The 25,584-nt window shown below is 34.1% G+C and overlaps 1 protein-coding gene and 2 long non-coding RNA genes across 17 annotated transcripts in view; 1 reads left to right on the forward strand and 2 right to left on the reverse strand.

The window, feature by feature from the left end:
* The window catches only part of LOC116243471 (uncharacterized), a 54,393-nt gene extending 35,594 nt beyond the window's left edge, over positions 1-18,799 (reverse strand). For 10 of the 11 annotated variants that reach the window (XR_016469176.1, XR_016469173.1, XR_016469180.1 and 7 more), the window contains exons 1-3: positions 6,154-6,858; positions 4,982-5,083; positions 4,163-4,280 (exon numbers count right to left, since the gene is read on the reverse strand). This is a non-coding gene — a long non-coding RNA (uncharacterized LOC116243471). Of the gene's footprint in view, positions 1-4,162; positions 4,281-4,981; positions 5,084-6,153; positions 6,859-16,388; positions 16,613-18,736 lie in introns of those variants that run through there. The other variant, XR_016469172.1, reaches the window with a different exon arrangement.
* Positions 1-25,584, forward strand: part of COL11A1 (collagen type XI alpha 1 chain) — a 133,259-nt gene that overhangs the window by 105,686 nt on the left and 1,989 nt on the right. For all 3 annotated transcript variants that reach the window (XM_031614702.2, XM_031614703.2, XM_090146228.1), the window contains 17 exons: positions 4,199-4,252; positions 4,743-4,850; positions 5,032-5,085; positions 5,385-5,438; positions 6,579-6,632; positions 12,451-12,504; positions 12,906-13,013; positions 13,096-13,149; positions 17,093-17,146; positions 18,028-18,135; positions 18,685-18,738; positions 18,828-18,863; positions 18,972-19,025; positions 19,789-20,038; positions 22,152-22,264; positions 23,051-23,119; positions 23,797-24,030. In XM_031614702.2, the coding sequence (XP_031470562.1) occupies positions 4,199-4,252; positions 4,743-4,850; positions 5,032-5,085; positions 5,385-5,438; positions 6,579-6,632; positions 12,451-12,504; positions 12,906-13,013; positions 13,096-13,149; positions 17,093-17,146; positions 18,028-18,135; positions 18,685-18,738; positions 18,828-18,863; positions 18,972-19,025; positions 19,789-20,038; positions 22,152-22,264; positions 23,051-23,119; positions 23,797-24,030 (1,512 nt within the window). The remainder of the gene's footprint in view (positions 1-4,198; positions 4,253-4,742; positions 4,851-5,031; positions 5,086-5,384; positions 5,439-6,578; positions 6,633-12,450; positions 12,505-12,905; positions 13,014-13,095; positions 13,150-17,092; positions 17,147-18,027; positions 18,136-18,684; positions 18,739-18,827; positions 18,864-18,971; positions 19,026-19,788; positions 20,039-22,151; positions 22,265-23,050; positions 23,120-23,796; positions 24,031-25,584) is intronic.
* Positions 18,819-25,584, reverse strand: part of LOC149916829 (uncharacterized) — a 52,089-nt gene continuing 45,323 nt past the window's right edge. For all 3 annotated transcript variants that reach the window (XR_016469187.1, XR_016469186.1, XR_016469185.1), the window contains exons 9-10: positions 19,006-19,078; positions 18,819-18,903 (exon numbers count right to left, since the gene is read on the reverse strand). This is a non-coding gene — a long non-coding RNA (uncharacterized LOC149916829). The remainder of the gene's footprint in view (positions 18,904-19,005; positions 19,079-25,584) is intronic.

A 25,584-nucleotide genomic window follows, 5' to 3' on the forward strand; every position in this document is an offset into this window, starting at 1 on the left:
AAGTATTGGTAACATTTCAGAATGTGAAGCAAGTTTTTCCTTTTTTTTTTTGTCCATCTGATAATTAAATGCACAGGTACTTTCTCATCTTCCTCGTACACCATCACTGAAATTCTTTACTTCAGAAGTCTTAAATTCTGCTGCCTTTCATTTATTTTCACACTGTGTTTGACACAGTGTACCAATATTGTAACTTTACATACCAATCTATCAGATCTATGAATTTAGAAAGAATGACATAAGTATCAAGTTAATAAAAATCATTTCATGATCCTTTTCTTAATTACTGTCCAGAAGCATATGATTCTGCTTCATAGAAAGGTATTCTTTCTTTTCACAAGATAAGGTAATTGTCATTATTTTTCCAGGATGCTTTTTATGACTAATACTAAAAATCATGAAAATCTGCAGTTTGTTGTAGAAACTTCTCATTCCTCTGTGATAACAAAAGTTATTTCACAGAATAATCTTCTATATTGTTCATATCTACCCTAAAATTGTCCAGCTTTTTCATTAAAATGACTACCTCCCAGTAGCAATGGCATTCTTATGTTTTCAGTCTTTTTTACTTGTAATTGCATGAAAGAGAATAAATATTATGCCCTCCTGCTTGTCTGCATTATTAACAGTGTGTTGTCTCTAATTCCCAAGCTTGTGACATTGTTCCTCCAGCTTATCTTTAAAGAGTGCTTTTCTATTTAAAGAGCTGCAGGATTTGTTATTCTCTCTGGAAAGAGTAACAAAAATGTGCCTTATTGCAGGCACTGGTAGAGATGGGAAAAAGTTGACCTAATGGAAAAAAGTTTGTATATTAGTGAAATACAGAAGAAAAAAAAAAAAAGGGGTGGAGGGGGAGGGGCACTGTGCAAAGAAAAATTCTTCTGTGTCCACTGCAGTACTGGGAAAAAATGTTTATTGTGAGAACATTACATCCAGGGTTGAAACTTGCTACTTTAAAAACAATCTTGTCTAATATAGAATCCTATTGAAGTCAATAGGAATTTGGATGTAGGTTTCAATCACATCTTTAATTGTTATTGTTTCACAATCAAATTATATTCCAGTCATTCTAATTACATTCCAGTCATTCTGTAAAGACACTGACTTGACAACTCCTTAGTCCTCTCCTCCCTGCTGTTCTTCCATGTGATTTAGAATCCCCATAAGCTGACCTCTAAATTTAATTTGAGAACATGATAATTCAGACAGTGTATCACTGCTTGTCATTTTTATTTCCTCTTGCTTATTTCCCATATTGTTTGTGTTCATACAGAGAAGCTTCCCGGTATATTATTTTGGAGATTTTATTTCTTCTAATTACTTCCCTCCTTCTTAAATTTTATTGTGTGAATGATATCTCTTCCTAGTTAGGACACCTTCCTTTTTAATTTGAGTTCCACTTAATGAGTTCTGCAAATTTAGAAATAATAAAGAGTTGTTTTGTCAGGAGGATTTTGTTTTTGTGAGTCATTCATATCACATGGTGTTCCCACAATGGGAGGACTGTTCAGGCTTTTAAAGAAAACATACCTATTCTTCCTCTTTCCGCATACTTTTTTTCCCAATGCTTTTCCTATTATGTCAGTATGCTTTGGCCTCTGCATCCCTTCCAGGAAAGACCTATGCTGTAGATAATACAATGCAGTGTTGATAGTAGAATGTGGAAAATATTTTGGCATTCTATATCGCAGTCGAGTAGTGAAATATATTTGCTCATTTTTGTATTTGAATGGTTGAATTAGAAGGAGATACAATTTTTGTCACATGTAGTGCAATGCATGTTTAACTATCTTGTTGGTCCCTCTGCTGTCCATACAAAATCCTAAATGTTCAGAAACATATGCAGTTCAAATGTGCATGTAGCCTTGCATTATAAATGCCTGTATCCATAGAGTAGTCTAGAAGTCTTGTGACTTACACTCAACCAAAACCTGTTCTTTCCTTCCTTCTTTCCCTATCCCTTCCATTTGCTTGTAAGCCCTCCCAGAAACTATAACACAGCTATAGAATTTCTTTCTTGATTAAATTTACCTCTCCACAGAGTCCTAATACATAGAACAGTTGCACATGCATATCTATGTGACAAAAGATTGTCTCCTAGAGCCACACTTCTTTTTATTATCATTATTTTTTTTTTATTATCATTTATTTTGTGAGGGTGGCAAAAAGGAGTAACAAAAACTTCTTCACAACCCAGTCAGTTACAAGGGTGTCTCATTTTTAGAAAATCAATAGCTGTGTTCCAGAAATTAACTGAAAGGTGGCAGCTTTCCATCTATTGTATCTCTGTGCTTTCAATGGACAGCTTTCTAGGAATTGTAATAATGAGTAATAGACTTTTAAACTACTGTCCTTAGCTTGATACAAATCATTCTGCTCACATAATACAGGGAGTATTTAAAACTAAACATGTCCATGAAATGACATGATGCTTTGTAGCTGAGAATTTCTGTTAAATACATTGCTGCTGAAATTCTGTCAGAGGACAGCACTAATATTTAAGAGATCTGGCCTGATGACAAAAAGAAATGAAAAAGAAATCCAGAGGTGTAATATATCTATTAGATCATAAAATCTATTTCCCAACTGAACGAGAAATATTTCCTATGGAGGAGGTGAAGTGGATTCTGAATTAATACTACCCTTATCAAAAAGGCAATGAAAGACAAAGTTTTTGATAATCATAAATATATATTCTGTAAATATACATCAGCTACAATCTTGCCTATCAAAACATTGTTTAATTCCCTTTAACAGCTGTCTGTAACAGTTGCAACCTTTTATAATACATAAAAGTTTTAATATAAAAAACAGTATGTGAAAAAGCAAGGACTGCATGTGGGAAGAGTCATATCTTTATAAAAAAGCATTATATGACTTTAAAGGATTAATGTCAGATTAAATTGTAACTGATCTCATCTTACACAAGTGCCTCTTCTACACGTGTCCTTTGAGGAGAGTATCTTGACATTTCCTTGCCCTTCTACATTTGCTTTGTTCCACACTGCTGTTTATTGTGGTTTTACTGTGTAGTGAGTTCATGTGGGCTTCCTCCATCTGCCAATTTCAACATGTGTGCTATAGCAGGGATCCCTGAGATCCCAGGAGCACTGTGTTCTCCACAGGTGTTGACTAACTGTGTAGGTCAATAAGTCAGAAAAAGCCCATCTTTTCTCTCATTGCAAGATATAAAATGAAGATGAGTTTGTCAAAGGAAAGGGTAAAAGAGTTGCTTTCAAATCAAATGTGAATCATAAATTAAAAAATCTTTTGTCAGGAAGGCAGAAATGAACTTACTCTCTGAGAAGCATAAAAGGTATTCATACTGGCAGTGGTGCTTATCAGGCAAGACCTTATACAATCTGTGCTCTTAAGTCACTCAATTAGTCCTGCAATAGACACCTTCTACTGAAGGGCTGTACTGAATTTGGTCTACGCTGCAGACTCTGCTAGATAGAGTATCTCTACTATCTTGAATATCATCTTTATATATATGTACAGAGAGAGAGAGAGATTTATATATTTTTAATATAGATAAAGATATAAATAGATTTTGTATAGATTTTCTTTGTATTGCATTCTTCTCAAAGCCATGTGACATATTAAATAATTTCCATCACTAGTAAATAATAACATATTAATTTGTGGCCAGTGATCAAAGTTTTACTAACTTTATGCTATTATGCTATTATTTTATGTTTTTCTTTATATAATTATTTATTTTAACAGTAGCAATAATGTTTCCACTCTATTAAAATTAGTTTCAAATTAGTATTATCATATTTTCAGGGATTTGCCTCCAGACAAAAATATATATTATAGAGAGGAGAAAAAAATATATATACATATGTATATATACACATGCATACTACTTTGACTTTTCTGTGCCTAGAAAGGAAAAAGACAAACAGGAAATTTGCAATATATGGGATAATAAAGGGGAATATCTTCCAAAGCCTGAAGGGAAAGTTAGTCTCCCTGTCTCACTAGAAGCTTAGTTTGAAAGATTGTTTCTAAAATTTCAGGTTCCAGTTCTGCAAAAACACGTGTCCCAATTGCCTTTAGGTAGAGTCAATAAGACGCAACTCCTCTAAGCTTTTATCATGAATAAGCATGCAAAAAAATATGTAATAACAGAAGCAAATTCATACAAATACTCTACCTAATGACTTATGAATTTATCCTCACATATGTATAGGGGGAACCTGGAGAAGCTGGTAACCCTGGACCTCCTGGAGAATCTGGAACATCTGTGAGTCTTTTGGTTTTGTCTTATTAACCTGTATCACAGTAAACAAAAACATAAGGTAGTGCTTACTTTTAGAAACATTCAATGAGATTACTTGTGTTTTTGTGCCTACATTTTCAGTGAAGACCTTTCTTGCACTACTGAAATGCAATTTGTTTCCTTATAACTATAGCCACATCTTATAGTAAGATGTGACAAAGTTGTGAAGACTTCCTAAAAGAGTACTAGCTTTGATAATGCATATTTTTTCTCTATGGAAGCAATTCATTGAGGCAAAATAGGTTCAGACTCACATCTGGTTGCAGATGTTTGCACTCAGACCTGAGGTTAAGAAGTTTTCCAATCTGAGGCTGAGGGCCTAATATCCCATTCACATACCAACATTTAATGAGGAATAACATTGCCCAGATCTGAAAAACAGTTTTACCACTGTAATCTTTCTTTAGCCATTCAATTCCCAGACAACATTTTTTTATTCATGTGCTTCCTACAGGGTCCAAAAGGTGAAAGGGGAGAAAAAGGTGAGGCTGGTCCACCTGGAGCAGCTGGACCACCAGGTGCTAAAGGACCTCCAGGTGATGATGGGCCTAAGGGTAACCCAGTAAGTAAGCTTAATAATTTTAACACAAAGCACGGTGGAACATGAGTGAAGCTGTGCTACATATAGAACCACAGATTAAATTGGAAGTAAATTTATTATATTCTTAACAAAATATTTCTGGTGACTATTACCTGCTTCTTTGTGCATGACATCTTCCTTGTTTTTTTCCTGATTTATCTAGGGTCCGGTTGGTTTTCCTGGAGATCCTGGTCCCCCTGGAGAGCCCGGTCCAGCTGTAAGTATATTTGAAAAGCAGTTTTAGGTCCTGGACTTGGTCTGCATTCGCTTGCAGTTACTGCCATCTCTTCTTGGTTTGGAAAGGAGATCTTCCTGTCAGATTTATTGCTTTGGCTATTCATATATTTCTTAAATCCTACCTAAAAAAAAATTAGAAATCTTTAAAAAGTTTTGAAAATGAGTGTCTGTAGGAAAATTCTCTGCAGAAAACTAGTGTTCTTTTGTTCATCTTTGAAACTAAGTTACTGAATTTATCTCAATTTGTATCTTTTGTTTATTTTCACATGATTTCTGTAGGGTCAAGATGGTGTTGGTGGAGAGAAGGGTGAAGATGGTGATCCTGGTCAACCTGTGAGTTGTTTCTGTCATCTTCTTTGGGCTACATGTTTTCTCCTATGCTGAGAAAGTACTTTTTGCTGAATCAATGTTTTCTATAAATTCATACTCTAACAAATGTTTTCTAAACAGATTCTTTTTGTATTGTACTGAAAAATTTCTTTATTTCCTTGTAGAATTAGAATTACCTATAATAGATACAACCAAAAGAAGAAGAAATAAACAGTTTGTTTTAATGCTGAGATGAATTAAAATGAGAGCAGCTCTTAGTATAAAAAGTAATGCTAAAGCCAAATAGTCTTCATTAGCTCACTTTATGAAGCGAATCTTAATCTTGGAATTTCCAATGTATTTCATGTGAAGTCTAAGAGTTACATAAGCAATATTAATCAATGCTCCTAACATTCTGGAGATTCCTATGTTGAAGCATCGTGAATTTAACTTTTTACTGCAAAAAGCTAGGGCTTCCTTTTTGGAAACTCTCTTTACAGCTCTGAAATTCCTGAGCATCAGGAAAATATTTTATACAGTACAATGTGAAAGAAAAATGCTAGTAATTCAACATATGGTTAGAACTAAGTTATAAACCGGAGTTTAAATTGAAAAGTTCAGGATGAGCATCTGTATATCTAACTTCACAGTAAGTACTTTTAGAGTGTTGTGCTCACGAAGAAAAACTTATCAAACTGTTCAGTAGACCTGAAATATTTCAAAGAGTATCACAGCATACCTATGTGGGGGAGCCAAATGGTTTTCAGTGCAGAATATTTTCAATAGAAGGCGACTTATTGGGCAGCTAACTTACAGAAGCTAGTAAAAAAAATACAGGAAAAGTAACAATTTCAGCACCTGAGAAAGCAAGAAATACTCTTAATCGAGTTAGTCAGTAGACTGTACATTACTTTTGTGCATACACTTCCAGAGATGAAATGTTTTGTTTTAAATGAGAAAAAAAGAGTAGTTGCATTTTGTACAAAATCTGTTAAAAACTGCAAAAGACAACTCTAAGAAAGGACTTGCTGATTAAGCAAGTATCCCTTCTGTATGATAGTTACTTTCTGTCCACTGAAGGAGATGTTGTAGATGCTCATTGAATTTAAGAAAGAAAATGATTTTATATATTGTTACTACTGAGCCTATTGCTTTCCATTGCAGGGTCCACCAGGTCCTTCAGGAGAAGCTGGCCCACCTGGTCCACCTGGAAAGAGAGTAAGTCATTTCTCATTGCTTCTAGTACATCTCTCTTTCAAAGATATTATGTTTTAGAGTATTTCAACTATTTGTTTTCCATCTTGTGACACTTCATATCTGAAGTTTAAAGTTTCTTTTAATAATGTGAGAAATAAATAAAAAATACAAACAGCAGAGAAAACTCTTTAACATGAGTCCTGTAAAGGACTTTCAGTTAAAAATAGATTTGTTAAAATATATACCATGTCCTGGAATACAAATCAAGAGAAAAATAACTATGTTTGTTTGGTGTAGTTGTCTGTATACCGCTTGAGATCAAAATGTCAACTGCAGACCTGGAGATTTTACAGTTAAGAGTACAGTTACCAGTGAAGTACTGACAATGGACAAATCTTGTGTTCACTAGTTTGGAACTAGCAACTGCAGGCAGCCTGAGCACGGAAAATAGTGGAAGAGTCCACACTCAGCCCACTCAACAGATTAGCACATCTGGCCACTCTAGTTATTTTTTCTCATTTATTTCAGTAAAATCAGTCCTCTTACAGTAACTCCTTCATAAGAGCTCAGAAGAATTTCTATGATCAGCCTCAAGAACAAAAATAAGTAGGGATGAATATGTTCCTTGTCAGTAGTTGTGATTTGTCTTCTCTCTCAAGTGAATTCAGGATGTGATAGGGTAAAAAAAAATAGAATTTTTGCTAGCCTGCTAATTGGAGTGAGTGACAATGAGAGTAATAACACATCATCCATAGGTACACGACTGCTGGCAGGGATAAGAAAGGAAGTGACTACTTTTGTGTCTTTAGCCTATGAAATAATTTAAATGGAACTTAGTGAAAAATTTTTCTCATTCCTTTGACTTATATCAACAGTGAGACATTTCTGAACCTTATGAAGATATTTCATTATTTCTAAAATTTTTGAAGCTTTACAGGCTTTACAAATACAGATAATCAAAACCAGTAGATAATATACTTACAGAATTGTAGTAGGTAGATGCACCAACTTTTAGGTCTGTTTCAGAGAGTGATTGGATGCTGTTTTTACACTTAAAAATAAAAGATGGGAGCATCATTGAATTTAAGCTGAGAGCTATTTAACAAAATGTGTTAGATTGCTCAGTATAATGGGCTTGAGTGAACTAACATGCCTCATTAGTTTTATTTATTTTACACAATAATCTATTTGCTCTACAATCTAGCAAAACATTTATAATACTATAAAAAGATTATGGTAGCATTAACAACCTTATCACTAGAACTGTTAATATTCAGTCAATCCATATTTCAATTAATATGTTTGTTCTACATCAGATTAGAACTTCCTATTTTATTATATGAAAAGGTAGTAGTTTGTTCCTAATAAATAGTATATATGACTATCTGTAGCTAGATAAAATTCAAAATTCAAATATAATGTCACACATTTTAATACATATCCAGTTAACGAATAGTGTGAAGAAAAAAAATATTGTCATAAAACATCTAATTCCTGAATACTGAAGCAAATAGGTTGTAGAGTCTGATTCTACATGACCTGAATACCTGAATGATTCAGTCTTGTAGGGAGTCTGTACTGTATTGAAATTCTACTAGAGAAATACAGCAAAGGTCTTCAGGCTTGTTACTTTGCTGGCAAAAAGAATGGAAAAAAATATGCTTTGTTAGCTTTCATGGTAATATAGTTGCATGGTAAAACCAGTTTCAACAGAAAGCCCCAGGAAGTGTCATTTCATCCAGATACACCATTTCAGTAGTAAGACTGCTATTATTGAAGGTACAGAGGTACAGTTCTAGAAATATTACTGCAAAGCAACATTCCACCTATTTTTTTTTGTTTGTTTTTCTGTCTCCAAAATGACAAGCTGACAGAGATCAGGATTCAAACTTATAAGTGTAGTTCTTCGAATGCCTCAACTGTATGATCTCCTTATTTATCGACATTCATTTTCATTCCCATTTTCCCATGTATTTTAGAACAGATTTGAACTGAGTTTCTCTAGCGAATCTTTGAAAATTACGCTTATTACCAGTTTTCAAAGGTATGAGCAGTCTGCATCTAATATTGCAGGTTCCAAAGAGGTTCCCCTAGCTTTCTCTTGGAAGTAACTTCTAGCACAGGATGTGTACTTAAAAGGTTTTCCCAATGTATCTATGAGATTCTCAGCTATATAGTTCCAGTGACATTCAACTATCAAGTGAAGGCCAAGAAGAAACTATTTCTTCCAAGTTAGTGATGTGAATAAGCAAATAACTGTTTTACTGTGATGCTCTAAAGGCTTTGACATAATGGCAGGAGCTTTGCTCAGAAACTGTGCAAGGGTCTAATGGACACGCAGTGTGGTGAATTCTTTTAATGCAATTTTGGAGCTACATGTCAGAGAGCATGTTCCATCATGTTTACCTCTGAAGAGATAAAATTTTCAAGCGTGATCCTGAGCACTCAGGTTAGGTCTTAATCAAAAGAAAAGTTTAAAGTCTATGATTGACACAAAAATTGCTCATTAGAGCATCCGCAAATGTGTACTGTAATGAATACATTACTTTTTCAGACCTATCAATGGCTCCTCCTAAAAAATATTTCTATCACTGCTTTTCAGAAAATTCTATTACCATAAATGCTTTCAGTTTTATAAGGGACAGATCAGTGTATCTTCAGAACAAAGTTCCATATTCAGGTGAAAAACTAGTTCAAGTATATATATTCAAATTCCAAAACCATAATCTAGAAACAGCAAACCCTATGACAGTCATTGATAAAGTCTGTTAGTGATTACAGATATTACTGAATTTTAACTAACTTGAAATATTTTAAAGTTTATGACTTCTGAAATGATCACTGCATGTACCAAATTAAAAAAAAAAAAAAAAAAAATACTTGCTAAGAAGGCTGTATACATTGAAATAGCTATGGTGCAAATAAACATAGCCCTTCAGTGTGTTAGGCCATTCAGCTGGTTTTCTGCTGCTTGCATTAGAGTCAGTTAGATGTTTAGATTACATACATCTAAGGGTCTATATATTATGCTAAAAATGTTAGAATTTAAACAAGTCTCAGATACATTTTTGTTCTAAACTGGAGTATATAGTGCCTGCTTTCAATATAAGAGCAGGTTTCAATTCTCCACAGCATACCCAACTTCTACAATTTGAAAAGCAGAGTTTTATTTGGTTAATTCCTTTTACATACAATGTTGAATGATTTGGGAAACAAAAAAGTATGTCTATGAAATTTTTTTCCATTTTGGTTATAATATTCCATGGTTTACTGTATTGGAAATCATGTTTTAGTCAGATGGCCAGTAGCTATAAACAACAGATTAAAATATTTTAATGAAAATCTTAATTATGGAAGAACAAACAAAATTTCCAACAGGTTCATGTAAGAAAAATTGAGGACATATTTCTTTCTGCGCGAGTTCTCTTGTCTTTTCAGTTCTGCATAAGTTCTGCATAAGGCAACACATTCAAATTGTAGTATGACAATCTTAACAGTCACCACGGCAGCTCTAGGGTGGTGAGCTATGCATTATTGTAAATTAATGATATTGAGATCTTTAGTCAGTTAAAATTTATTAGACACTCCAAAAATTCAAGGGGAGGAAGGCAAGTTAAATAGCAATTAGCAGTCTTTCAGTGTAGAAGCAACATCTGTGCCATGCCAGCCATTACACCCTGTTAGAAGGCACAGTTCATTGGGCTGCTTTACTCATAGTGCAGCACTGGCACTGTTTGATAACGAATGTACCCTCTTTGTTTAGCAATCTTGATTCACTGTATTTTTAATTTAGTGATCACAATGTTTTTAGACCTGCTACTTCAAATGCAGCTCATTTGTGGATTATTAAGAGATCATATTTCTCAAATACAAACTACCACACAAACATATTTAGTTTCTTAGCTTAAGTAGATTGTAACTGACACACCAAATTGAATGAAAGGAGAGCGGTAAAGAGTATGAGTACATAAATTAATTCAAGCATAAAAAAACCCATCCTGTTTCTAAAACATTCCTGAGTTTATTTATGTAGCTGCTTTCTTCTTATCACTGCAAATTGTGATCCACTCAAACAGTTACAAGCTATGCAAAGGAGTATATGCATCAGTGATTATTATTGGTACAGTATTCAGGCAAATTGTTCTTCCTGTCAAAAAGAATCAGCAAGTGGTTCACAATGTTCAGGTCTTTTTAACTTCTCTGTATTCCAAAGAGGTAATACTAAGTCCTTTAATACTTGCAGTCTTTATAAGTACCAAGGAGAACAATCTGTTGAGAGCCACATCAAATGACCAGAGTCCTCTGTGGGTAATTCGGTTCATTTTGCATCACCTTTGATGGAAAACCTGAACTACCTTTGTTGGCCAAAAGGTTTATACAGTATTGCAGATGTTCAGTTCCACCATAGAGAAAGCTTATTATTAGAATCAAATGAATTATTTTAATATATTTTTATGTAAATACTTATAAAATGAATGCAAATTTTCCAGAATTAAATTAAATCTGGTGGAATTGTGTTCAAGGTATGTGTTCAGTAATAGTGGATTATTAAATATATCAGGCTGTAAAAGTATGGACTAAATTCAGCTGTCATATAAAAAAACTGCTGTAAAATCAAAGTGAGATTTTAGTTCACAAAGGATACCTGTAAAATTAAGAATGTCTTAGTGATTTATTTTAGTGTATTTTTTTTCACCTATTGTTATAAAGTGAAAAAAAGTCAGAGACAATTACTGGCTTTTTTTTAATTGCTATTCCTTAGGACATTTTTTTTTTTTCTGTATTACAAACTGTTGAATTAATGAATAGATGACTTTTAGGTTGTTAGTTTATAGATTCAGAAAATCACCTCATATTTGATAACTTTCATTTTGCTTTAAGCTGCTCATTAGTTGGCAAGAAGTAGCTTTCCCAGTATTTCCCAGGCTGAAAATTAGCCTTGTTTTCTAAACTAAGTATATGTAAGAGAAACGTTTTAATAACAACACATGAGATTCTAGATACTGCTTCTTTTGCAAATGAAGCTGTAAGTTTTAATTCCCTAACCCAAACATTAATTTTGTATGTTTTGAAAGAAAAAAAAGTCGTCTAATTTTTTATTGAAACTTTAAGAAATGAAAGGTGGGTGATGTCAGCAACAAGTAGTCAGAGTGATGCTGGACTATTGCAACTCCTGTCTTACGGCCTTCATCTGAATCTTATTCCACTTCTATATCAGCCTCCAGTACCATGTTCTCCCTTCTTAGTTAAACAGAGCTTTTGTAGAGCAATAGGAGGAAACCCACTACCGAGAGTTCTTTGTGGTTAGCATCTTTATTTCATTCCTAATGGCCGTTAGTCGTCTGATTATTTTTTTTTCTCTTTCATATTTATTGGATGCATGTACCGATTTTTAATTAAAAGGTCAATCCCTCACTTAAAGAATAAAGTATGTGCCATTCTTGGCAGTATATAATAACAGATCTTTGGAATCAGTGAATAGAAATACAACAGTGAAAAGGGAGTCTAAAACTCTTACTGTAAATGTAAATAAGTATTTTACTTTTATATTCTGTTTTGATTTTTTCCAAAAGATGTCTTTGTTTTTAACTGTCAGAAGTGTTAAGTAATGCATGTTCTTTTAGATGCTATAAGATCCCCAAAATTTTTATGAAGAAAAAAAGAGCTGATATGACATAACAGAATTTTCATTTTGTGAATAAAATGTAAAGAAATAAATGTAATTTTTTTAAGTAATTATTACTTATTAATGCTTATAATGACACTTTCAGTTTTTTTTTTTCACTGTGGAAATATTTTAGAGAACTGAGATTATGAGCTTGATGTTCCTCTTTCACAGGGACCTCCTGGAGCAACTGGAGCTGAAGGCAGGCAAGGTGAAAAAGGTGCAAAGGTAATATACACAATTATATTTTAAGAGACATAAAAAAATTAACTATTTGTAAATTAAAAGTAAGTTGCTTATTAGTCACTGAGTGTGTGAAACTTATCAAAATAGCAACAGGTAAATGGTAAAATAGAAATTAAGACCCAAAATTAATAGCGGTACATCACAGAGTACATCACTCTCACTAGTGCAGGCCCAACTTAACTCACCCCTGTGAAAAATGAGGATAAGCATACTTTGCTGGCATCCCATGGCTTATATGAAGCTGTCATTGTTTCATTTGGTAAAACATTCTGGAACACTGTTTTGGAATAACTTTTGAAAAACGGAGCAAAGAAAATTTCACTTTGTAGCTACCATGCCAGGTTTAGTCAACTATTCTTTTTTGACCTCTTATTTCTTCCTAGGGTGAACCTGGTGCAGAAGGAGCTCCTGGAAAGACAGGTCCAGTTGGTCCTCAGGGACCAGCAGGAAAACCTGGCCCTGAAGGTCTCCGGGGTATTCCTGGCCCTGTGGTGAGTAAACTGAGCATAAAATATTTTAAATGTTGCATTTGTTGTATATTCTCCAATAAAGCTAATTCTTTATTTTCTCTAGGGAGAACAAGGTCTACCTGGAGCACCAGGTCAGGATGGCCCTCCTGGGCCTCTGGTGAGTACGTTTCTCTTCAGTGCCAAAACAGAAAAAGCATCCTTTAAAACACACCATTAACATGTCTGTGCAAACTATAGAAAAATGAATGTGTAAGTCAGTTCCTAGCACAAAGTTACTGTTTTTTCTATCCTGTCAGAAATTAATACCTATGACTTGCTTCATTTTACTGCTCTAGTTTAGTAGGCAACTGTGTTGAATGCAGCTGATTTATACCAGCTGAAAAGGATTAGTAGTGTAAAACTTCTGTCCCCATGTCAGCAAATCTTAACACGTTAAATCCTTTTGTTTCATTTCCAGTGGTAATTTTTTTGCATGTGTTGATTTTAATGACTGTCTGTGAAAACATTATTCCTGGGGTAAAATATTAGATCATACCTATACTTTAGAGAAAAAATAAATAAGTTAGAAGTAAGCCCAAAAAGAGACTTCTACATCAGAAGAAAACATGCTAGTTTTGTAAAAATGAACAACAGCAACCTGTCCATTGTTCACTGTGGCAGACCCAGGAAATATAATAAATGAGTGAAGTATTTAGAAGGATCTGAGTGAAACAAGCTCCCAGTTTCTAGGGCATCAGTTGGAGCTGGATATCATGTTTCTGTGGAGCACAAAATAGCAGTGCCACAATATCAACTTCGGTTGCCAACAATGCAAGCTGAATGGCATTATATAATTCATTAGCCATTCTCCTTTTCTTCATGTTTGAAGTTATATTAGTGCTTTTTACGTTAACATTCTTTTATAATATTGCAGTAGGCATTGAGTGTGCAACTGTGAAACTGATAAAATATTTATCATTGCTAATACATAAGGAGTACAAATCAAACAGGAAGACATCAGATAAAATAGCTATCAGAGCAACATTGGCTGCTCTCGTGAGTATAATAATGAAACTGTAATTTTAGCCATACTGTTGGATAAAACCAAATTCACCATCCATGAGGATGTTTTTTGTCATTTCAGCTAGAATTGAGACTATATCATTTCTGATTTATAAATCTGACAGCAACCAGTTAGTACTAAAGCATGTATTGAGGTACTCTTAGTGGTCTGGTTGTAGTGTAAGGCAAGTTACAGTAAATGTACAGCTAATTGCTGTAAAACTGGGACAAAATACATTCCTGTTAGCTTGATGCAAAGTAGTCAAATTTTCCTATGTGTTTATAATATGATTAGAGCAAACGGATTTTCTTAGGTAACATAACATACTGCCAAATTATATCATTATTTCTATCTACACTTGCTATGTTAGTAAACTTTTCTATTAAGCTAAAAATACCAACAACATTGTGGACACAAAATGTTGATGTTCATATTCAATATGTTGTGCAGAAATTAATATCCAAACTATATGGCAAGAATGTTAATTAAAGAGTGAAAAACTGAAAAGACTGCCCTGTGCTAAATCCATAATAAATACCCTCTCTAAAGAGCTTATGCTTTCAATAAAGTAATAGCTTAAGTAATTTGTCTGACTTACAAATGAATGGCACGAGGCACATAAATAATGGGACTGAAATCTCCTTGGTTACAATTCTTTGCTGAAATAAATAATAAAAAAAAATAATAATGTACTGAATTCATCAGTAATAAACATCCATTTCTCATATGTCAGTCACCAGAAGTTCCAAATGCATCAAGATTTCTCTTCCAACATTTGAGAACTTAGCTATTCAATTCAAATCTGAAGCTGAGTGTATGAATGATTAAAATACTCCCAAATGCCCTGGCTTCCTTTCAGCTCAACAAGAATTTCTTTAGATGCATTGCTGTTACTTAGAATTCATTTGGGATTTTAAGAAAGTAGAATTTCTATCTATATGTTGTTGAGGTTAGGTCTCCATCCTTCCCTTCCCTCCCTCCCACTAATTTTACTAACAGGAGAACAGTATGAGAGCAGATTTGAAGTAGAGCATAATACACTGCAGGTGAGAATGTCTGATTCTGTATTCCAGAAGCTTTAAAATTTCAACTTTTATTCATGAATTATGTATTTGCTTAGGCTTTTGCATCTAATGATATTCTCAAGTAGAGATGCAAAGAATACACACTGAATAATATTTTGTACATTGAGTGTTATGGCACTTCTTGAAACTGTGCCAGGTTGACAAGGTCGCTTATTACTGCTGTTTGTATCATAACTTCACAGATACCTACTGCAAGCAAGAGACTAATAGCAATGAGTTACCAACTTACTTCAGCAGCCCTGCTTCTAATGCACACATGTTAGTGCGAGATTAATAGCCTCTGAGAAATGAATGCCTTTTTTGTGCTTGCATATACGAAGCCTGAATTTTTCACTTCATTTTGTACAAATTGTAGAAAACTAGCAATGCTATTCATACAAACCTCAGAAGATTCCTCAAATCTTCCAAAAATTCTCTAAAATTTTAAATCAGGATTGAAATAAAATTAAAACTAACTTGGAGAAGAAAAAATAAATACAAGGAGATTTTATCAAGCTTCATATATACTATTTATGGAAAGTTCGTATAAATATATTTATAAAAAGTATAAGAAGATATCACATTGAAATCTCTGTAAGGTAGAGTACAGGAGATTCTAAAGGAGTTCAGAATAGACCACACAAGTACTGCAAACTCTACAAGTAATGCCTTGTATTTGTTTCCGTGAAAACTACAACAGATACAAAGAGAATAAGAACACTATGGATAAATTCTCAGCTATAGAACACTGGTTTTTTGTTTGATTTTGTTTTTTGCTAGCCACCACCATTATCCAATTTATATGGATGAGCTGATGGAGATATTCCTCATTTTGTGGTGTGATGGCTATGCATGGCCATCTGGAACACGGCTTGCCTTTCACATCACTGTCACCACTGCTGAAATGCATCACCTATCACCTTATTGTGCTACCATCCACTCTTTGATGTCCACAAACAAATGTTGATGCATGTCAGTGAGTGCAATTTTTTCCTCATGGAGCAAAGGACACACCTTTGCTTCATACACACTCCTATGTCAGATGCCATTTTGTCAGACTGCCCCTCTGCTGCCATTTGTCACACAGCAACAAAAAGGAATGGAATACTGGTGGGAATGTTCAACCTGTACTGCCATACCACCAAGATCTATATCTGATATTGTAGGCCAGTGTAATAAAATGGGAGGCATTACTTTTGGAGCTGCCCTTTTTTGTGTGTGTGAATGTTACCACATTTACCAAAGTATTGGTGAACCATAGGTTTGTACATACCATTGGAGCTATCATACCTTGATGACGTTAAGCTTGCAATGTTGAGTAGAAAGAACTTGAATATTCAGAAAATTTAACTGCATAATTCACTGTCATGCAGGACTTTCAGGTTGTAAATCAAGGAAATTGTAATCCCAAGACAATATCTGAAGTGCAGAACCAAAGCATGAGGTAGTTCTTCAACAAAGCAATATTGAGGAGCTGTTACTATCAGCAATCTCATTTACTGAGTTGTAGTAACCTGGAAGAAAAAAATTAAGGGATTGTTTCCATTCTCTCATGAAATAAAGGGCTGCAGAAGTACATACTGCTGTTTTACAACTGGACAGGTACAGCAATTATGGTGGAAATACTAATAAAGCATATAACGTAACCACAATCAAAATTAGGCTAATGAACAAAAAATCAATTGAAAATTTATTTGACTATCATATAATTTCCTGGATGCTTGCATTATTTTTTCCAAATTCAGTAGATCTTTTCCTTCTTCATAAATTTCTAATAATTGCAGCCTTTATAGATTTCTGAAGTAATTTAAATGCGACAATAACATCATTACAGCATTCTAAAGATGTATGCCAATGTTATCTTGGGTTCTGAATCACAGCCATCATCCACTGAATGACCCTGTAGTTATACTACCTTTAAAATATTTCAGGAAAACTTGATTTGTACAGTATGTTAAAACTTTCTTTTACATTACTTCTTTTGATTTATTTAGGGTCCACCTGGCTTGCCTGGTCTGAAAGGAGATCCAGGTTCCAAAGGAGAGAAGGTATATGAAAATGTCTTTATTCTTTGTTTGTGCCTTTGTAATTTTGGTCTGGTACACAAGTCTGTATAAAAACAGCAGAGAAATACACACTTCTTTTTTTTTTAATCAGAAAGCAAGACACCCTAAATAATCCATCAGTCAGCTTTCCATAGCCTTAATGATAATGATGAAGCTTTAAGTAACATCTGATACCTTGGAGATAAGTAGAAAGAAAAGGATTACTCTTTGCAGTAATCTATTGATCTTATGCCTCTTTCCTGCAATGAAAGCCCCAAGGACACTGATGTAAAGAGAACCTTGCTTTTAAAATAGGCAGGAATAAAAAGTATTGATTTCATTATATAACAACAAGGTGTAAATATTTAACAGTTATAGTACCTTATTCTGAAATAATGGATTGAGAGATTGGGAATACCATTTTCTAATACAGTCCCAACCCTATACTGATTGCTTGGATATCAGGGAAGAAATATATAGAGAAAGAAATATAAATGTATCTTGCTAATTACAATTTTTGCTTATATATGTGGATCAGCTGTTTATATAGCTGTAATAGGAATAGCACATCTGCTTCCACAAATAATATTTTTATTAGCATATAAGTGTGGAAGTTAGTATGAAATCTGTACCCACTTCTATTGTTATTTTTGCATTTATTTCAGAAAGGACTGTGTTGCATTTAAATCTTTCACTGAATTATTCACAGCTTGATAATAATCTCCAAATCCAAAGGCCAACTATTGAAAGTGAATATACTTACAAAACAGTATTTCAAATGAATTGATAATAAACAACTGATGACATTTGAAAGCTCTAATTTGTGCTTACAAAGCACATCAGCTTTATCAAGTTTTTACTCTACTTTCTTCTATCTTGTTTAGGGACATCCTGGTTTGATTGGCCTGATTGGACCTCCAGGAGAACAAGGTGAAAAGGGTGATAGGGGTCTTCCTGGCCCACAGGGGTCTCCTGGAGCCAAAGGTGATGCAGTAAGTAAAACATTCTTTTGCTTTGATTTAAGTTTCATATATGTCTTTCTTGCAGGAGACACTGAAGTTACTATGAACATTTATACTCAGCTAGAATCTCCAGCTAGAGTTTAAAGCTTTCACAGGCATTGTATAAACACAAGGTGAAACCAGGACACAGGCTGTTGATGAGGGACAGATACATATGAAGGAAACAGTATACCTGTTAGGTATCAGATAACTAACAGAACCAGTCTTGTTACATACCACCCAAACAGACTCTCTTTTCCTGGTTATTAAACTATGTTTTAAAGTTCTCCGTAAAATATGAAGCTTTAACATTTATCTAAAGGAGAACAGTGTTGTTACTATAAATGCTGGAGCATGAGAGACACTAAAACTGTCAGATTGTAGTTTAAATTTAAAAATTATTTTGGACCGTAGCAAATGACCTAAAGGGAAACTAATTAGGGCTGAACACTTAGTAGGACTACCTTTCTCAATAGATATACATTTCTTAACTCAGACCAATACAAAAAATACTTTAATTCTGTCCTTATTCTTTCTTAGGGAATTTCTGGTCCTGCTGGTCCACTTGGACCCCCTGGTCCTCCTGGTTTACCTGTAAGTAATTTCATCCAGTTCTCCTGTTCAAAACACTCCCATGTTTTGTGGAATATATTCCAACTACATGCTTATCTTCTTGTCCATAGGGTCCCCAAGGTCCAAAAGGTTCCAAAGGATCCAGTGTGAGTAATTCTCCATATTTTCTGGTTTTGTGCTTCATTTCTGTGTGTACATTATTTTTTAATATTAAGTAGTACGGTCAATTACACATAACTCTCATTGCTTTACAGGGTCCTGCTGGTCAAAAGGGTGACAGTGGTTTACCTGGCCCACCTGGTCCTCCAGTAAGTAGGAAATCTTTCTTGATATGCAAGTATATTCTGCTGTTACAATGACCCTGTTTTGGTGCAGATAGAAAATGGCACTTCTGAACTTACACAGAAGGAAAATAGTAATAATTATTTGAAAACTAATTTGTCAGGAAACACAAATCTACCAGAGGAAGAAATAGATTGTTTGCTCTGAAAAAATCTGTTAGACATTTTAAAAAAAGAAATAACAAATTTCCAATGATTATTTACACAGATTGTAAATCTGTGCACAGAAAATGCAATGACTTTCATTTCCCACTGTTAATTCTTTTCTGTTTCTAATATTTCTTTCTCATAGCATAATAATCTAGAGTGAAAACAGTGAAAATCTGAATGAAATATGTCAAATTTTGAAATAAAATACTGATTTATAAACCCTAAGTGTAATTTTAAAGTTTTATCATTGGAAACACCCACAGTTTTTATTTGCTGCAGGCTATGCCTCTGCTTCAGGGAATTGCAGGAGATATAAAGGAAATCACAAATAAGTTCTACACACTTATGTGAGAGTAACATACTCTTCCCCAGACAGCAATGGGGAAGAATTTAGAGCAAAACAATGTTTAACCTTCTAGAATCGTTTTTTTTTGTATAAGGAAATCAGAAGGAAATAAGTTAAATAAATAAATTGAAAAAAAGCCTATCCAAAGCATCTCCAAGCCATGTTTTGTCATCTGCCTCTCTGTATTTATGCAGCTGGATAATCAACAGAAAAGATAATATTTTTTCCATTCAGGGTCCTCCAGGTGAAGTAATTCAGCCACTGCCAATCCAGTCACCCAAAAAGACTAGAAGATCTCCAGATTACATGGTATCTGATGCTGGTGATAATATTCTGGATTATTCTGATGGCATGGAGGAGATCTTTGGTTCACTGAATTCACTGAAGCAAGACATTGAGCATATGAAGTATCCAATGGGCACTCAGAACAACCCAGCCCGAACTTGCAAAGACTTGCAGCTCTGCCACCCAGACTTCCCAGATGGTATGTTAATATTGCATGACAAAGGCAAACAAGGCTGAACTGATGATCTGATAAGAAACTTGGGTAGTATCATTAATTATTGGTAGATAGTTAACATAGTGGCTAAATAAACAATGTCATTAAATCAATTTTTGCAGGTATAAAAGTATTCTGTTTATAAAGCATGAGTGTAGAAATATTCTGTTGGTAAAAGCCATAATTCTTTAAATAAGTAACCAGATCTAGTTTTAGAAATAAAACTTTCAAGTTGCTAAAAACAGCACTTGTTTAGAAATGTGAGCTTATTGTTTCCAGAACTATCGAAACAGGAAAGAGATGAAAGATCAAAGCTATTTAGAACAATGGAAGTAAAAACACAAACGTCAGCGTGCTGGGATAGTTTAGAGCTTTTAAATGAAATGAAGATTATTTAGTAACTATATACTTCTGTTTAGTATAATACAAGTAGCACTGGTATTATTTGCAATTTATTAATGAATAGGTCTCTCAAAAATTACTTTCCTTTTATCCTTAGAAACAATAATTTGGCCTACTGAATGACCACTGTTTGTTCTGTATCATTCAGCAAATGGATATGCAAGTTTCTCTGATACCATTTAATGCTACTAAGCACTAGCTTCATAAAATGCAGGGTAGCATGAACTAGTTGCCATATTCTGAGTAGCTATTTTAATTTAATTATTTAATCAGTTAAGTATTTAATTATTCTGTTGTTTTCTTTCTTTCAAACTGATTTTAATCCTGTGGAAAAGTATAAGTGAAAGCCAAACTTTGCACAGTTTTTAGGTTTCATACTTCTTTTCTATTGCAATAGGTACTTTTTTTCCTAGTTCAAAGCAATATTTTTCTTATTTAAATAGAAGAAAAAATAGATTTTGACAGTTTAATAATACTCTATTGCTATCAGTCTAGATAGATAAAAGCAGATGGTTGCCATAAGGAATAGTTTAGCAGAGTATGTGCTATATGAAAAGTACATATTTTACAATTCAGTACCTCCATAATAATGAGTGCTTTTTATAGACGACATTTGTCTTCTTCATTTAGCAGTATTTGCTTATTGTTTGGAGCTTTTTTTCATATCAAAGTAACTTTATTCCAGTTAAAATAAAAGTAAACACATTCATTAAAATGCAAAATTCTGCAGAGGCTAGACTTTCAGTTAGGAAAGACTGTTTACAGTAAACACAGCCCAAATCAACAGAATACTAAAATACCATAAATGCTCTGAACTTGCAAAGTGTGCCCTGTATTAAAATACAGAATCAGTGAAAGGATTTGCCATGCTTCATCTAAACCTCCACTTTTTGCCCCAAACTGGATTAGAACACTAATGTAAGAAAGTAATTTGCTGTCCTGCTGTGAAATTAGCTAGAGATAAGTACTCAGATCATAGAAATCATCATTATAATTACAATGGCAGATTTTTAAAAGATCTGATTTTTAGTGGACCCTGGATTGACTGCAGCACTCTTTCATCCCCAGTTTTCATTCACTCCAGCATTGTAGGGTCTGAATTCTCAGCTCTGCCAATCTGCTGTGGTATAATGCCATTAAGCAGCCAAGCACTATATAGCCACTTGCTCACTCTCCAGCTTCAGTATGGCTGGATGGGTGAAAGAGAATCAGAAGGGCAAGAGTTAGAAAACTTGCAGCTTGTGATGAATGTGCTTTAATGAGAGAAAGGAAACCAAAGGATAAAAAACAACAAGCAGTGCACAAAGCAATTGTTCACTAACAGTCAACCAATGTCCTACTAGTCTATGAGTAACAGCAGATCTCCTGCCAACCCTCCCAGTTTTGTGAGCATGACAACATACAGTATGGAATATCCCTTTGGTCTGCTTAGGTCAGCTGTGCACTCCCAGCCTCCTCACTGGCAGACAGCTTGAGAAACAGAAAATGACTCTGTGTAAACAGTGCTCATTAACAACTAAAATACTGGTGTGTTACAGCACTATCTTCATTGTTAATTCAAAACATAGCACTATATGAGCTGCCAAGAAGAAAATTATCTCAATCCCAGTCAAACCAAAAGCACTATTAGGTAGTAAAAAATCTGGGTCTTCCAAATACCATTTACATTTTCAAAGGCTTTTTTCATTTATTTTAGGGGAATATTGGATTGATCCTAACCAGGGTTGTTCTGGAGACTCCTTCAAAGTGTACTGCAATTTCACAGCAGGTGGGGAAACTTGCATCTATCCAGATAAGAAATCTGAAGGAGTAAGTACCAATCTGTGTTTTGTTTTCACTTGGCTGTTGACAGATAACACTATACTACTGCAATATTGAAATAAACAGGATAATTACACTGTCACATTTTTCATATATGTATCTTTCTGATTATATTTAAATTTACATAAATCTGAATAAAGCAGTAAAATGGTGCACAGAATTAACACATGGCATTTTTACTTTTGCTCAGATAGTGCTTTTATGCACATCCTTGTAAAACTTTCATTGCATTCTGGAATGCAACATAGCTATGCAGCAGGTTTAAATGCATGATCTAGAGTTTGACATCTAAAGTTATACTCTTATGAAGTTTTTCTTGTGGGTTCATTTGTATCTAGGCAAAGTAGATATAAAACAAAGTATTCATTGCTATAAACAGCCTCTAAGGAGGATGTAGTGTAGAGGATGGCTTTCAAAAGTTTTTCTAAAAGATATAGACATATCAACATCAAAAACAATGAAAACTCTTAATTTAGAAACTTTTCACAGTAGCAATTTATACCAGTGATTTACACCGGTCATCTGATAAGAGTTGTGTATGCATTAAACAGAATTATCTCTATAAGCTATCACCTTGGATTCCATTTAAAGTAATGAATCTGAAGGCATTCTATACAAGAAAAGCATTCTATTTTAGAGCTTTTAAGGATGCTGAAAACACAGAAAGAAGAGCCATTTTTTACTATCTTATGTGAAATTTCCAGGCAATTTAAAACCTTCTTATCTGTTAACCCAACTTCTAAATACTTATATCTCCACTGTTCTACCACACAGGTTAGAATTTCATCATGGCCAAAGGAGAATCCAGGATCTTGGTTTAGTGAATTTAAGCGTGGCAAACTTGTAAGTGATTATTGCAACACAGAATTATTCACAAATGAAGTACATGTTATGAGTGATCAACAGATCCCAAGGAATCTTAAAATGTAGAGATAATAACAAACTTAAGACTTTTCATACTTGGTCCCTTTGTCCTAAATATAAGAGCAGCTCTGAGGCCTCCTGCCACTGGTCAGCAGGAGCCTGCTCTGTACCATACTGTAAATGCACAACAATCCCAACAGTCACCTGCAAAGCTGATGGTGAGCATCTGGCTTCTGGCAGACCACAAGTCACCTCTTAACTGTAGTAAAGCAGCTGGAGTACAGATTTCCTGCTCCAGCCTAGATAACTGGAAACATACTAGGTATGGAAAAATGAGGGTGCAAGATGATATAACTTTTTAATTAACTACAAACAGATCCCCAAAGAGATTCTGCTGTTTTACATGATAAGGTAAGGGTAAATCCCTGTCTTTCACACTAGAAAAAAAAGAAAAAAAGTATTCTTCCTAAATATATTGTTACAATGTGAAAAACTATTTACAGAGTTATAGCTTCATTGAACTTTAAAATCTCTTAAAAAGGAGTGTGATGGTTCATTTTTTTTTTATTAAGGACAGTTATGTGGTTCTTCCATCAACAATAATTTTGTTCTGCATTTTAACATAAATATTCATGTGGCTTCTCATGTTTTTTTAGCTTTCGTATTTGGATGTTGAAGGCAATTCTATTAATATGGTTCAAATGACATTCCTTAAACTACTGAGTGCCTCTGCCAGACAAAATTTCACATACAACTGCCATCAGTCCGTAGCTTGGCATGATTCCTCATCTGACAGCTATGACAAAGCACTAAGGTTCTTAGGATCAAACGATGAAGAGATGTCTTATGACAACAATCCTTACATCAAAGCCCTTCACGACGGCTGTGCAGTAAGTAGAGATTCAGAATTTTCTTTACAAAACCTACCTGTCAATTAAAGTAGATTTTTTTTTTTTTTTGCACAGCTCTCTCCTGAGAAAAGCTTTCTAAAGACTTAACTTTTAATAGACTGCCCTTTAGTAGTTTTTAAGAATACACCAGCCCTTTATTCAGTTTTTTATATGTACAAAAAATAATAAATATTACTGTAAGCCAAGCAACAGAAATAGAACAAACCTAGTATGAATACAGGCTGTCAGCACCAATGTGCAACTAGACTGTTTTCTTGTATGAGTACTATGTAAGAGAACAGAAGCAAACAAGCATAATTAGAGGAAGCAGCCCAGGAACAGAATATATTTATAGTCATATATATAAGAAATTTAGTAAAAACATGTATGAACTAAGTCATAACCCACAGACAGTGAATTAATTGCATAGTTAGGTAACACTGTATGTCCTTTTCTCATATATATATATATTTTTTTATCAAAGCCAGATTAAATTCAGGGATTGTATCTTTTACCTTCCGCTCTTAGTTCAACTAAAATCCCAAGAGCTGTCCAAACATTCATCAGCTCTCTGACCACCTCTCCAGTACAGTCTGCCCTCTTCACAAGCAGAACAGTTTGAAAACAAGAGCATTACAGGACAATGTGACAGTTAAAGCTTTATTAATTATTTTGTAGTTTCTTATAAAAGCATTCTGAAGTGAGTACCTGAGAAATCAGTGAGAGAAAATGAGACCTGGAAGTGGTAGGATACATACTTGTCTCTGAGATAAAGAAACAATTTAGATAAAGACAGAGTATCCTCCTCTCAGTAACAAGATTCTAATATACAACTGTTTCATGGCAGTCTTTTTCTATGTCCTGTATCTTTATTTTTTTGCTGTCATTGCCTGCAGTGAATGAGAGTAAAGCTCCAGAGACAACATAAGCAATTTAGGGTGTAACTTCCACCACTAATCTGAGAATATTCAGATCTTCCAGCTTGGATATGCTCATCTTGGCTGAAAGTGGAATGATATCAGAAGGACATAAGAGACCATCTGAATGAAGTACAATTGTGGTTTAACCCAGCAAGCAGCTAAACAGCCTTTTGCTTTTCTCCTAAAACCAAAACACAACATGATATTAAAAACTATGATGAAAAACCATTGCAGCTGAAACTGAGACAAAAATCCTGATAACTAAAATAATGTGAAGGCAGAAAGCCTTTTTTAGGAATTAAGAGTGTGCTTTCAAACACCTCTAATGCATCAGTCCTGACAGACTCCTATTTTCTTCCATGTCCAAAAAGCTTATGTAATGTCTTGTAAGACAGTTAGAGTCTTTCTTCTTAGAACTAGGTGTTTCTTCTGTCTCTCAGAACTAATTAGTGATTTCTTCATAAGGAAAACATCCTAACTACTACTACAAGAATATTATCATAAATTAGTATAGGTGTGAATTCTTTAAGGAACGTTAAATGTCTTACTTTTTTTTTTTTTTTTTTTCATTTCTAGGCTTATTTTAGTAAGTCAAAAAGCCATGGGCAGATCTCTTTCTAAAATCAGAAATGTT

This window comes from Phasianus colchicus, chromosome 9 (assembly GCF_987193195.1).
Source record: "Phasianus colchicus chromosome 9, bPhaCol1.hap1.1, whole genome shotgun sequence".
Classification (NCBI taxonomy): domain Eukaryota; kingdom Metazoa; phylum Chordata; class Aves; order Galliformes; family Phasianidae; genus Phasianus; species Phasianus colchicus.